The sequence below is a fragment of the Mus musculus genome, chromosome 4 (genome assembly GCF_000001635.26).
Source record: "Mus musculus strain C57BL/6J chromosome 4, GRCm38.p6 C57BL/6J".
Classification (NCBI taxonomy): domain Eukaryota; kingdom Metazoa; phylum Chordata; class Mammalia; order Rodentia; family Muridae; genus Mus; species Mus musculus.
Window position 1 is genome coordinate 28,942,307 of NC_000070.6, and position 15,185 is coordinate 28,957,491.

At 36.3% G+C, this 15,185-nt stretch overlaps 1 protein-coding gene across 7 annotated transcripts in view; it reads left to right on the forward strand.

Annotated features, from left to right (window-relative positions):
• Positions 1–15,185, forward strand: part of Epha7 (Eph receptor A7) — a 154,438-nt gene that overhangs the window by 129,241 nt on the left and 10,012 nt on the right. For 2 of the 7 annotated variants that reach the window (XM_006537606.4, NM_010141.4), the window contains exons 8-14: positions 280–388; positions 1,017–1,072; positions 5,222–5,347; positions 6,292–6,477; positions 7,023–7,084; positions 8,053–8,262; positions 8,957–9,106. In XM_006537606.4, the coding sequence (XP_006537669.1) occupies positions 280–388; positions 1,017–1,072; positions 5,222–5,347; positions 6,292–6,477; positions 7,023–7,084; positions 8,053–8,262; positions 8,957–9,106 (899 nt within the window). Of the gene's footprint in view, positions 1–279; positions 389–1,016; positions 1,073–3,912; positions 5,148–5,221; positions 5,348–6,291; positions 6,478–7,022; positions 7,085–8,052; positions 8,263–8,956; positions 9,107–15,185 lie in introns of those variants that run through there. The other 5 variants (XM_017319954.2, XM_017319955.2, NM_001290434.1 and 2 more) reach the window with 4 other exon arrangements.

Consider the following 15,185-nt stretch of genomic DNA (forward strand, 5'->3'; position numbering starts at 1 on the left):
AGGAGAGTCGTTAGTATGTATAGGAAAGACTACAGTTCAATAATTGTAAGATAACTTTAACTAGTTGGAAAAGTTTGCTTATCATTAATATATTATTGCCTGTCTAATCTTGCACTTCCTTAAAATTCACAAATAACTATTTGTGTAAATTTATATTGTTACTTACAATGAATTTGCTTGAAATTCAAAATAAAGTAAACGATCTGAATGGTTTTCTATTCAGCCTTTCATGTTCCTCCTAGCCGTGAGTGGGTCTGAGCCTCTGTTTTCTGTTTGTAGCGACAGCAGTCTCCAGTGAACAGAATCCTGTCATCATAATTGCTGTAGTGGCTGTAGCAGGGACCATCATCTTGGTGTTCATGGTGTTCGGCTTCATCATTGGAAGAAGGTAAAGCAAAGAGTCTTCTAGTATTTGATATAAATTATGTTGATTTCCTGAAAGTGCCAACCATTCATCCTATTAGAATGTCAGTAACAAATGTGAGCACTTCTTTTCTGATATAAATATTAAATGTCAGTTCATTGCTTTTATTTTCCCCAAATCAATGTATATTATGAATTTGATCAGTGTCTTCAGTATAAAGTGAATGATTGCTACAATTAATATTAGGTGAATGTAAATTTGTTACCTTCAGTTATTTTCATAATAAATAAAAAAAAACCTAGGGAAAAATTTACTCATTGGCTGTGTTTTTCAACTTTGGTGAAAACCATTTAAGATTTGTATGCTTGTCTATTAAAAATATAAAAATGAATATTAACTGATAAATCCAACATCATAAAACTTTCCTGTTGTCTACTTTTACACATAGATGCCATTTTCAGTGAATATTTTGATCATGCATGTTGACATGTTATTATCAAGTAGTTTATAACTGTGGGTATAATGTATTTGTGTTTATTTAAATCTCTATCTAGCATGTTGATACATAGCATGTTGGTCCTGGTGTTGCAATCGAATCCATGAGACAAGATCAGGCTGTAAACTTTCCACAAATTTACTTTTGTCCCTCCAGGCACTGTGGTTATAGCAAGGCTGACCAAGAAGGGGATGAAGAACTCTACTTTCATTGTAAGTGTTTGGCTTTTTCTTTCTTTCAGTATACCCAGATTCGAACAGAGTAATGATTGTTCCGATTGGCATGAATGGATCCTAAATGCATCATGCTTGAAGTTCTACAATGAGCTCAAAATGTAACAGTCACATTACTTCAGAATATTCAAGTGCTTTTACATCACAGATTTTGCCTTTTGCAAACCCTGCCCATGCGTTCTCCTTGCTACAGTAGTGAACCATTAAATGCAGGACTTCCCTCTTTTCTAGTAAGGGGTGTCATTGTAAGTTACGATGGGCCCATTCTCCCATCCAGTGAGTGATGCTCACAAGAATCACAAGCACAGGAAACTAGTATGAACTAGTACAGAGAGATATGTCATGGGAAATAAATAGTATAATGTTAGTCTCCAATCCTCTAATGCTCTCCTAGGAATGTGAGCTACCTGGTTCTTAAAAGCTCATGTTAGAAATCAATTCTGAAGGAGGCCTATCAATCCAAAGAAAATAGGAGTGCATCTGAATTACTTTTGTTGCAAAATGAATGGCAAGTGGAAATAAGGGTTTTGAGAATAAATGTTGATAGTTTTACAGATAAAATAAAAGCCTCAGACTCAAATTATTTCAGTTCTCTAATTAATGACATTCAAAACCAAGCATATTATTCCTAGTTTTAAGTCATGAAAATATAAAATCTGAGTGTATTTATTATTTTTAATTGCTATATCTTTTATGACATTTTTATGCATAAATAAAGTTCCCAAAATGATATAATAACTAATTATTACCTAATGGGCCACATTATTCTTGTAGTATCTAAGAATATATTATAAGCCCTCTTCTAAAGTGATGAGTGTCTAAATGGTGTTCAGGAATGTCAAATCGTTTTAGAGTGTCCTCATAATTCTTAAAAAACAGTGCTCATATTGAAAGTGTGGATCAAATTAAAAATACTCTTCACTAAATTTTACCCCTTTGCATCTGTTGAAGCAGCGGTCAATTTGACTTCTGCTTTTTGAAAGAGAAGGTGTTGTGTAACAATGATCCAAACTGAACAGGAAGCCCTGAAGAATCTTAACACAGTAGCCAGGAGGGCATGCCCACAATTACACAAGTCAAAGCAGAAATGACTTCACGCTGAGTCTTAGACTTCTATTACTCTCTTACTGAACCCTTCCTACGCTCTGGGACGTCCCAAGCCTTTCTCTACATAATTGTATATGTATTCTCTTTGCGTTGGCATCCCAGGTCATATACAGCTCAAAGCTTACATGCTTTGAGTCTCCCTGCCTCCATGCGACACTGTTCCTCACTCAGGACCTTTGATTAGTTTGCCAGTGAGTTCCCTATAAAAAGCATCATTAATGAGGATCCCACAGCCAGTTTATAGGTAGAAGAGAAGGACAGTACGGATGTTTTTGTCTCCTTTGTGACAGAAAAACAAACAAACAAAAACTAACACTTCCCCAAACAAGGAAGGAACCAGTGGAATCTGAGAGCCTAAGACAGTATTTGTATTGAAAACCATCTACGGAATAAAATTGTAAGACCTGGGTAAGATTCCTGGCGTCATTCATCATGCCATAGGTGGATAACTTATTGGTGCAGTTGCTTAATATCAGCCCCATCAATATGTCACTTTTCTGTCACTTAAGGGATTTATATAAGACATTCTCAAATAATCAAATATACTCTAGTTCATTTGCTTTTACGTTGGAGCTTGATGCAGAATTTAAACCGAAACACAACTTAAGCAAAATTCCTGGTATAGCTTTATGTTTAAGTGTCATACTTCATTTTTAGTATTTTGCAGCCTTTCACTTTTTTCATGCTTTACATCCAGTTTTTAATCAGAACCACTCAGAATGAGTGTTTTACTGCTTTATGTAGACAGGATGAACTTGTTGGATATAAGCAATTTCTATCTCTTTGGCAAAATATCTGTGGTGGTTTTGAAATACTTAACATTTATGAGAAATTTAAATGAGGTATGAAAACACATACACACACACACACACACTTACTTACTCTTACATTGGACAAAGCAATGGACTGGAATATTCAGAAATTATGTCAATATTTCTTTTAATTTGAAACATAGACTTTTAAATGAATACTGAAAAAGTAAAATGTGCTTGATTGTTCAGTCCTCTTGAATCCTGTTATTTTTGATCCATTTTTTTTTTATATAGCTAACCTGTGATTCAGTGTGAACCATACACTGGATCCTACTTTATGGCCTTTTCTAAAAGCCCTAGCTATTTACACTACATGCTGGTATCCTTTTATACCCTCAGCACATTGGAGATGCAGAGAAACCAGATTTGATTTTTTACAGGAATTTGAAAGCCCTGAGTTTAACAGAATGCCCAGTCATTTGTAGCAGGTGCCCTGGGCTCCCGAGAGCCCCCAGTATCACATTTTAAGATATAAATACAATGGAGGAGCTTAGTGAAGCAGTCCCAATTTGCATTTTGTTTCCTCCTACCGTTTCTTCTAACAATGTCTTGGAATCCAAGCTGGGTAGTATTTCATGTTTTTATGCCAAAACAGCTTTGGCCTGTCAAAATGTTTTATGACAGCTTGAATAAAGAACCATCAGAGACCCGTTTGAGATGCAGAAGGCTACTTCCAATCTCTAGCTTCCTTATCGAAAACAAAAGGAAACAAAAAAATGAAAGAAAGAGAGAGAGAGTAAAAAGGGAGAAGATGGCTCTTTCTCCAACTGCCTGACAACCTAGGAGGTTAACCTATTGTTTTCTTCCCTTCTTTCTCTTTCCCCTCTTTCCTGTACTCCTCTTTTTTCTCTTCCTATCCCCTCTCTTTCTTCCCTTCTTGTGTTTTTTTTTCATGTTCAGCTTTAGTAACAAATGAGCACCTGTCAGTTTTATAAACCGCAACAATAACTGTTTAAGACAATCAATTTTGGATAAACAATCAACTACAGCAGAATAAATCAAGATTTTTAAGTCCCATTTTCCTTTATACATTCTGCTTATTTTGTTGTTATATGTTTATTTTTTAAACTCTGATCTTGATTGAATGTGATACCATAAGCACAGTTAGGCTGCAGTGTAAATATATAAAGACATTGTTCTGAGAGCAGTACGATTTCATGGAAAGATTGTTTGGTGGCTTTGTTAAAATTAATAAAGAATTTTTAAGGATATAGTGTAATTTTCTTCATTGCATTAATATAACCAAATATGCCTACCTATCTTTGTCTTGAACCAAATGAATAGATTTGGAATACTTTATTGTAATTGAATTTGATATAAAGTTGACTGAGCATTTATGTGTTACCTGCATGCTTCTGGGTGCATTGAAATATTTTAACTTTTAAAATGATACTATGTTGTTTCAATTTTGACTACCTTTTGTGAGGCATACTGGCTACCTCCTCCTATTAGCTAAGATCTTCCAAAGCCTTATAATGAAAAGTTTATATAAACCATTTCTCTTTCAAATCACTGTCATACTTGGTCACGGATCCCAGGAATATTGTAAATTTTCTAATTTACTCTGCACTTTGTATATCCAGCCTCTATTACCCTCAAGGTGAATATAAAACTATGTCTTTTGAATATTTCTCTTTGATTTTGTGATAGCAGTCCCTCATATCTTGTACTAATTTTATGTATATGTCAACAGTGGTTGGTCTTTAAAAATAAATCAAAGAATAAGTAAGATGTCTAAATGTTTTTAATATTGCTGTCAGTGTAGTGGTCTACCTGTAAATGAAATGTCTTATTTCCCTGGTGTATTAATTTGATGGATTGACTGGCTGATAGATTTATCAATGTGTCTACAAGTCCATTCCAACCCTCGGTATGGCATGAAGTAAGCTGTGATGGCTCTGAGTTTAATCAAAACCTCCGGTCCGATAGGCACAGGCACGTCAGAAATTTCGGTGGATGTCTTTTGTTGATTTACTGGAAAAGCAATTCAGTTAGTAACCTATGAGTTGGATCCTATGCTACCTATAGAAGCTTGCACATAATACGTAGACGCCAGCAGACTGGAGTAGTCTGTTAAAACTGCTGTGAATGAGGTGATGTGGAAGCAAGGTCACTGTTCCAAGGAGCACTCTGCATAATGACATTCCTGGGCTGACTGCACAATAAGTGCTTTGCTTCATCACAGTCATGCTTTCTTACATCATTACAGTTAAATTTCCAGGCACCAAAACCTACATTGACCCTGAAACCTATGAGGACCCAAATAGAGCTGTCCATCAATTCGCCAAGGAGCTAGATGCCTCCTGTATTAAAATTGAGCGTGTGATTGGTGCAGGTAAGGCTGTTGTAGCTTCCTTATTCAGCTGTTCTATTTAGCCAAGATCGAAAGTCATATATCATAATGACAGCCAAATAATTATACTTCAAGTATAGAACTCTTGCATTTACCTGAGCTATCGGAAGCAATGAGGCTGTTCTTGTCTATGAAATTTTAGAAAAAGAAACAGAAATGGAACATGTAGTATGGGATCTGAATATATGTGATTTTAACTGGGGTCTTAAGTTGCTGGGTTATTAGCTAACTCACACTTACCTTTTGCTATTTTAAATATCAAAATATCAAGAATAGCCTAGAATTTACAACATAAGAATTTTCTTGAATCCTTATATATTAAACATCTCTGTCTTTAAACTTGCCTGTTTTCTCTTTTTATCTGTACCAATTAACCATTGACTGTATGCATTTATGTAGAAATGTGTATATAAGCTAATTACATGGAATAATATAAATTTGATTTCTTTAGCCAAAGTGGCTTATACCTAGGAAGTGTAATGCATATTAATTCCATACTTTTAAAAACATTTAATACATAATGTTCCTTATACTATAAAAGCAATAGTGCTGGTGATAACTTGGTAATGTGACCCCAATGCTTTAGTGAGTAGATATTTTGAATCTAAAGGCTGTCTCACAAAGCATGTTTGCTAATCCAACTGAAAAGCCTATGTAGCAGACAGTTTAGTAAGGCTTAACTTCTCTGAATGAACAAAAGTATGTCTCCAATTTGATTTGGGTTTTTTTTGCCCTTCATTTCATAAGCTATTTCATTGCATATGGAAAATAAAAATCTCCCATCAATTTGAATGCATTTGTTTTCATTTAGGGGAAAAAAAAAACACGTCATCGGTTAAAACTTATTGTAAATATTTTACTTCATTTTTTTGAAGACATGAACTCTTTCAGCAATTAAAACATGCCTGCTTGTTCTTTTACTTCAGGAGAATTTGGAGAAGTTTGCAGTGGTCGTTTGAAACTTCCGGGGAAGAGAGATGTTGCAGTGGCCATAAAAACCCTGAAAGTTGGTTACACAGAAAAGCAAAGGAGGGACTTTTTATGCGAAGCAAGCATCATGGGGCAATTTGACCACCCAAATGTCGTCCATTTGGAAGGGGTTGTTACAAGAGGTAGACACTGGTGATATGCTTCACTTATTAATGTGTTGGAAATTAGTAGCATTGCTTATACAATTAAAAATCAAATTCTGAATGCATTCCATTTCTAACTGATGTGTAACTAACCAAAAAAAAACCAAGTTATTTTGCTGACACTTCAGAATATAATCAAGGAAAACACAGGATTAGATTTAAAGAATGAATCTCATGGCTAGTATGACTGATTCATGTCTATATTTATCTTCAAAAGCCGTAAAAGTGTTATAGCTCCTCTACATTGTATATAAAGTTTCACTTTTGTGGTGGTTGTTGCTGCAGTAGTTTCTCACAAAGTACAAATGAGCAGGGAAAGGAGATGGGTTAGAGTGCTGTAACTATCTTCTACAGCCTTGCATGTCCACCCACCCTTAGCCCTGCTATTAGAAAGTATCAATTCTGACCCCCTCAGCTTCTCCAAAGAGTACCATGGGGATTCGGGGTGAAAAAAAATGAGAAATTCTCGTGTGGGGCGTAGCTTGTGAAATAGCGTTGTCTCCTTTTGTTTCCTTTATTAATAGGGAAGCCTGTCATGATTGTGATAGAGTTCATGGAGAATGGAGCCCTGGATGCATTTCTCAGGGTGAGTGCTCACATCATTCTGCCATGCACCTAGACTGAGCCTGAGAGGGGCTCAAAGTGTGACATAGAGACAAGTAAACTGTATGGAGTAGGAATTTTTTTTTTTTAAAACAACCACAGTTTTAGACTCGGTTACTGAGAATATTTAAGAAAATGTCTTATTAATATCATTACTTGACGTCTTAAGGATACACCAAAGCTCTGTGATTGAAATGTCTGTTGCTGGGCGGCAAACAATTCTTAATGAATGGCATGTGATGCTTTCATAAATCCTTAATTATTAGCAAGCACCACTTTACTGCAGGAAGCTTGTCTGTTCAAAATATGGACATGTTAAGATTTTTCCCAGTGGCATGTCTGTATCCTTTACAACTGAGTGGTGACCTGTTTGGTTTTGAAGGTCTCTCACACAGTTGCAGAGGGTTAATGCAAGTCCTGTGGCAATACAAGCCAAGGGTTAAAAGAAAGTAAAATCAGCCACTGTTAATCACTTTCTGTCTTTATGTTTAAATATTCTAGCTCAAAAGTTGACCTGTTTCCTTTTTTTTACTATTCAGAGAACAAATAATACATATGCATTCCTTGCTCAATGCATCCTTACTTACATATATACTTTGGCATATAGGAGACATGTATCAAAGTTTATTTTTGGAAATTCGATTTCCTAGCTGTTGTTGGTATTTTAGCATGTAAATAAGTAGATTTTTATACTAGCCAATTATTTTCAGTTATCATGAAAATAGCAAATATATGTAAATAACTAGGTATCACCGCAGATCTATCATGTTGACCATCAACTAAAGCAGCATGTGCTATTTCCCCCACTAATTATCTACATTACACAGGACATTAATTAACACTTCCTACTATAAAATGGCAAATTGCAAAGGCGTATACATTTTTTTGGTTCCAGTGACTTTTGTTCCCTTTAAAGTCCCATTGACAAGGCTCTCTTTTGTCTTCCTACAGAAACACGATGGGCAGTTTACAGTCATTCAGTTGGTAGGAATGTTGAGAGGTATTGCCGCTGGGATGCGATACTTGGCTGATATGGGATACGTTCACAGGGACCTTGCAGCGCGCAACATCCTTGTCAACAGCAATCTTGTTTGTAAAGTGTCAGATTTTGGCCTTTCCCGGGTTATAGAGGATGATCCCGAAGCTGTCTACACCACGACTGTAAGCAAACACCTATTAGTATGCTCCTTATGCTTAAGCTATCCAAAGCATGCCAGAATGGCTTAATGTAAAATTAAGCACCAGGAGACATGCACATTGACCTCAGCTTTTCCTTTCATTGGAGGAAATTGGTGTTATTATTGCAGTCTACACATAAAACCAGAGAGGAAGGGAAAAGAATAGTAATGTTACATCTTACCCTGGTGTTTCACTGTCTGGACTTATACTATGTAAATATTATTCAGTTAAATACAGTATCTGCTTACTGGCATATTACCACAGAAGTAAATATAATGGTGTTTAAATAGAGACACCAAAAGACTAAGAATGCTAACTCATGACTTTTATGATATTAGTTAAAAAGGAAGGCATATGAACATTGACATAAATGCCACATTTTTCACTCCAGTTTACTGGCAATGTGGTCTCATTTGTCATTATCTATTCATTATACTCTTGCCCTGACACACACAAGGTCCATTAAGTACAGTTGCCTTAGAAATGAACATATAATGAGCACCTAATAGAAAGATTGGTAACTTTTAATACAGAGAAGTTCAAGGTTCACAGACCTGATGCTCCTGGGCTGCCAACCCATGGCAAAACATTTAACATAGTTGACGGCATGCCCATGAATGATGTAGAAGCTACTGTGCATACTTAAAATGTCAATGTCTTTTTTTATATATACCAGGGTGGAAAAATTCCAGTAAGGTGGACTGCACCGGAAGCCATTCAATACCGGAAGTTCACCTCAGCCAGCGATGTGTGGAGCTATGGGATTGTCATGTGGGAAGTGATGTCTTATGGAGAAAGACCTTACTGGGACATGTCAAATCAAGATGTAGGTGACGCCTTACACAGACAAGACTTACACATCCACACCCACTTCTCATGTGACAATGTCAATGGTTCATTAAGGACACATTGTTTTAGATTTATAAAAAATATAGTTTCCTAGCTTTCCATCATTATCAGTAGCAATAATGTTAATAAATGTCAGGAATTTTTTTTTAACTTAGAATGATAACTTTCTCCTTTTCTTTTTCATTTTAATTCTATTAACACCATCAGAACCTGAAGCTGGTATTCGCCACCCCCTTGTTTTGTTTTTGTTTTTGTTTTCTTTTTTTTTCTTGTATATTGTTTTTGTTTACATTTCAAATGCTATCCCCTTTCCAGGTTTCTGCCTGGAGACCCCCTATCCCATGCCCCCTACACTGGGTCATTGAGCCTTGACAGGACCAAGGGCCTCTCCTCCCATTGATGCCCAACAAGGCCATCAAAAAGGGAACCTCATAAAGACTTGGGTAAAACCAGTGTAGCAAAGCAGGGTGGTCTTCACTGCCATTCAGAAGAATGCTAGTAGTAGAGGAAGTAGATCTGTACTTCTGGAGTTGATATAGATGTAGGCAAGGAATCAGCTATAGCTAAAATTCAAGTCTGTTCATTAGATCGATATCATTGTTTATAATTTAGAGTAACCTAACAAGTTCCTGCGGCCTTTAAAGGCATTTACTCCACATGGGATGCTCGGCGAGGCTTTGGCTCCGTATTAACCGAGAGGCATATGCTTGAAAAGGGGGAGGTTTTTAATCATGTATGGGTTTTGGTATTTTTGAATTGAGTGATACACCTTTTCCTGATTTTGCTTTGTTTTTAGTGTTTCAAAGACAAAAAAATAAATCTAAATGATGCTTCCTTTTGGCAGAGGCAGAGTTTGCTAATATTTGACAGGTTTCAATGTCAAAGATTTCATGGACTGTCAAAATGTGGCAAACAAATCCTTGGGGTAGAGAAAGGGAATATTTACATCCCCAGATACTCCATAGAGTTTCATCTCTTCTGACACCTTTCCTCTCACACTGGTTTCAAGACTAAAAGGATTGACAGCAATGTGAGATGACTTAAACTCAAAGTTTACTTAACTTCTAAACATAGCAGAAATGGGTGAGGAGAAAAAAAACTTACACTTTTAAGTTTGGAAATTATTTTATTGTATGTTTGTTTGTTTGTTTGTTTTCTTTAAAATGAACATCACAAAGAACTGTTATGCCAAAAATTATTTTTGTTGATCAAATAGCATTATATCTGGAGTGTGGTTTGTTCTTACTTCAGTTGTTTAGCACCAACCTTTAAAATTTTTCACCCTGAAGGTCTAAATTCCCTGGGAGTGTGGGGTTTTTATAGTACAAAAGGTTGCCTACATACTGAGTTTATAATGAGAAATGTCTGTTAATATTTCTATTGAAGTATCCTTTATTTTATAGTTAATCATTAATATATAATTTAAGGAATTTTGCTTCATTTTCAATGTTGAAATGGAGACAAAATTAATTTTTTCATGAAAAAAGGTGCTCTTTTGGAATCTGGCCAGGGTTTATAGCCAGTGGATAAATCTGTGGATTTTCTACTGCGTTAGGAACTGCGCTGTTTTCAGGAACATATTGCATTTCCAGAGACAGTTGCTCTAATCAGATTTTTTTCATATATGCACGTGCCCTAACACTGAGTTATATCCACAACCCTCTGGGTAGATTTATTAAGTGAACTAATTCATTTGCATTGTTTAAAGTTAGCCGCTAGGCATCTGTGAGGTAATTTAGAAAGGCCTCAAATTTTAAATGCATTGGATTCTGAAAGACTTTTCATAAGATACCATGAAAAGACAATATAAATTTATGGTTTTGTTCTTACTCAAATCTTCAAACATCTAGTCTGACTTTGGTATGAGGTGAAGCGTCGGCACTCACAATAAGGGAATATAGAAAGGGTAGGTGACAAAGAGATCAGTAGTTTCGAGAGGTTTCTGGTGCTTTGGCTTCATTCTGTACTGAAGAAAACTAGAATACAATACAAGAAAATAGACATATGCATGGCCAAATATATTCAAATACCTTGTCACCTCATAAGCATTTGAATAACCATTTTGTTTATTTTCAGATACCTATAACTTTCTGTAGTCTAGACTGCATTTGAAACAGTGTAATATGTAATATGAAATTGAAGATAGTATGCTTTTCTAATACCTGTTTTATTTAATGGCCTTTCAAAGAAAAATTCTTTATGTGTTTACAAGCGATCATACATTAGGATGATTGCAAAGTTTGAAAGCATTCTTTTGACATTCATAACAGCTACCTTTTAATTGGGTTTATTCTGGATGGGTCAAAATGAAATATTTATTTTCAAATAATGAAATTTTAATATTACTGTATAGTCATTTTCTCTTATCAGTACTTGAGAAATTGTTTTCCTGTTGTGTTTTGTTTTTACTGTAATCGAAGCACCAGGCAGGCAAATCATCCCTTTTACTTATAAGTAGTTGGAAGTGTGACTTAAAAGCGAATGAACTTACATAAAAATGATTTCTTCATTTCATCAGTTAAGAGGTCACTCAAGAACTTGCAGTTATTCCTCAAAGGACCAGAGTTTTTTGCTGCTCATTCAGAGGACTCAGGTCCTGTTTTCTACAGACAATTAGGGAAACTACTCACAAACACTTCTTACTGAAGTTCCTAGGAGCTGACACCCTATTCTGATTTCCATTGATAAATTTGCACATAAATACATATAGACACACACTCCTACACATAGAATAGAATAGAATAGAATAGAATAGAATAGAGTAGAGTAGAGTAGAGTAGAGTAGAGTAGAGTAGAATAGAATAGAATAGAATAGAATAGAATAGAATAGAATAGAATAGAATAGAAAGAGGGAGGGGAGAGAGAGAGAGAGAGAGAGAGAGAGAGAGAGAGAGAGAGAGAGAGAGAGAGAGAGACAGAGAGAGAGAGAGAGAGAGAGAGAGAGAGAGAGAGAGAGAGAGAAAGCTTTGAAAAGGTTATATGCCTATGCCTAAATTTTAGAGGTAAGGTATGAGCTTTCAAATTCTACCTTTTTTTATTAGATTATTTCTTCATTCACATTTCAAATGTTAACCCCTTTCATACTTTCCTCACCGAAAATCCCCTATACCCTACCCCTCACCCTGCTCACCAACATACCTACTCCCACTTCCTGGCCCTGGCATTACCCTATATTAGGGCACAGAATCTTCACAAGACCAAGGGCAACTCCTCCCATTAATGGCTAACTAGGCCATCCTCTGCTATATATGCAACTAGAGACATGAGCTATGGGGTTACTGGTTAGTTCGTATTGTTGTTCCTCCTATAGGGTTGCAGGCCCCTTTAGCTCCTTGGGTACTTTCTCTATCTCATTCATTGGGGTCCCTGTGTTCCATCCAATAGCTGACTGTGAGCATCTACTTCTGTATTTGCCAGGCACTGGCATAGCCTCACAAGAGACAGCTATAGCAGGGCCCTGTAAGCAAACTCTTTTTGGTATATTCAATAGTGTCTGGGTTTGGTGGGTTTTTATGGGATGGATCCCCAGGTGGAGCAGTCTCTGGATGGTCCTTCCTTCACTCTTAGCTCTGAACCTTGTCTCTGTAACTCCTTCCATGGGTATTTTGCTCCCCATTCTAAGAAGGAACAATGTATCCACACTTTGGTCTTCCTTCTTCTTGAGTTCCATGAGTTTTGCAAATTGTATCTTGGGTGTTCTAAATTTCTGGGGTAATATCCACTTACCAATGAGTGCATATCATGTGTGTTCTTTTGTGATTGCGTTACCTCACTCAGGATGATATCCTCCAGATACATCCATTTGCCTTAGAATTTCATAAATTCATTGTTTTAAATAGCTGATCAGTGCTCCATTGTGTAAATGTACCACATTTTTTGTATCCACTCCTTTGTTGAGCAATATCTGGGTTCTTTCCAGCTTCTGGCTATTATAAAGAAGGCTGCTTTGAACATAGTGGAGCATGTGTCCTTATTACAAGTTGGAACATCTTCTGGGTATATACCCAGGAGTGGTATTACTGGAACTTCCTGTAGTACTATCTATGTCCAGTTTTCTGATGAACGGCCAAACTGATTTCTAGAGTGGTTGTACCAGTCTGCAATCCCACCAGCAATGGAGAAGTGTTCCTCTTTCTCCACATCCTCGCCAGCATCTGCTGTCACCTGAATTTTTGATGTTAGCCATTCTGACTAGTGTGAGGTGGAATCTCAGGGTTGTTTTGATTTGCATTTTCCTGATGATTAAAGATGTTGAACATTTTTTCAGTTACTTCTTAGCTATTCAGTATTCAGTTGAGAATTCTTTCTTTAACCTTGTACCCCATTTTTTTCATAGGATTATTTGTTTTCCTGGGATCCAACTTCTTGAGTTCTTTATATATTTTGGATATTAGTCCCCTATCAGATTTAGGATTGGTAAAGATCTTTTCCCAATCTGTTAGTGACCCTTTCTTATTGGCAGTGTCCTTTGCCTTACAGAAGCTTTGCAATTTTATGAGGTCCCATTTGTTGATTCTTGATCTTACAGTACAAACCATTGCTGTTCTGTTCAGGAATTTTCCCCCTGTGCCCATATCCTTGAGGCTCCTCCCCACTTTCTCCCCTATAATTTTCAGTGCCTCTGGTTTTATGTGGAGTTCCTTGATTCACTTAGATTTGACCTTAGTACAAGGAGATAGGAATGGATCAATTCGCATTCTTCTCATAAGATGGTCTCAGAAGATGGAAAGATCTCCTATGCTCATGGATTGACAGTATTCATATAGTAAAAATGGCTACTGTACTGAAAGCAATCTACAGATTCATTGCAATCTCCATCTAAATTCCAACTCAATTCTTCAAAGAGTTATAAGGGACAATTTGCAAGTTCATCTGGAATAGCAGAAAACCTAGGGTAGCAAAAGACTATTTTCAACAATAAAGGACCTCTGGTGGAATCACCATCCCTGACCTCAAGCTGTACTACAGAGCAATTGTGAAAAAACAAACAAAACTGCATGGTACTGGTACAGCAGCAGACACGTAGATCAATGGAATAGAACTGAAGACCCCAAAAATGAACCCATGCACCTATGGTCACTTGATCTTTGACAAAGAAGCTAAAACCATCCAGTGGAGAAAGACAGCATTTTCAACAAATGATGCTGTGGCTCAACTGGTGGTTATCATGTAGAAGAATGTGAACTGATCCATTCTTATCTCCTTGTACAAAGCTTTTACCTTTTAAAAGTCAACCCTGATTTTATGGCTTTATTTTTTTTTAATATTAAGATAGAAACAAAGTAGTAATTTCTTTCTGTAGTTTTTAACAAAATCACACAAGAGGAGTTCAGCATATTTAGTATCTTGCAGCAGTCTGGGTCAGGGTACCAGAAGTAAAACTTAGTATTGAGCAAACTCTGGAGCCAGTCATGAATCGTTCCATTTTGAGTTAATCCAGACCTGTAATCAACAGGTCTATGTTAATTCTTTTCTTCACTCCAATGCCCATACTGTAGTAAAAAGGGGACACTATAGTGGTAAGTTTTATATCTAAATCATACTAACAGTGTAGACCAAAGAGGTTGTCTTTGTGACAGGTGTGAGGATAGATCAGTGCAGGCAAACCCAACATATTTAGATTAAATTCACAAAATATATAGGTCACTCTATATGTATGCTTTGTTGTTTCCATGAATGTTTAAATACTTGGAGGAAAAAACCTCTTCTTAGTCTCCTCATTGGAAATATAAAATTCCAATTCTGGTCTGATCAGATCACCTACATCCAATTCCCTAATAACTGTGGGACTTGAACACTCTTTTATGTGGTGCAAACTTTATCTCTAACTTCAGTATGATAACAGTATTTGCTTAAGATTGTTTTTGTAACACTCAAGATAATTCCGGGTCAAAGCCATATCAATCATATTGTAGAAATAATGATAAATATTTACTATAATTGTTAGTTGTGTCTTCAACTGGTAGGTTTTTTCTTTTTCTGATAAGTTAACAACAACAGCAACAAACGACAGAATGTTGAACATCAGTTTCCAAAGAGGTGCAAGTATGTTGGCC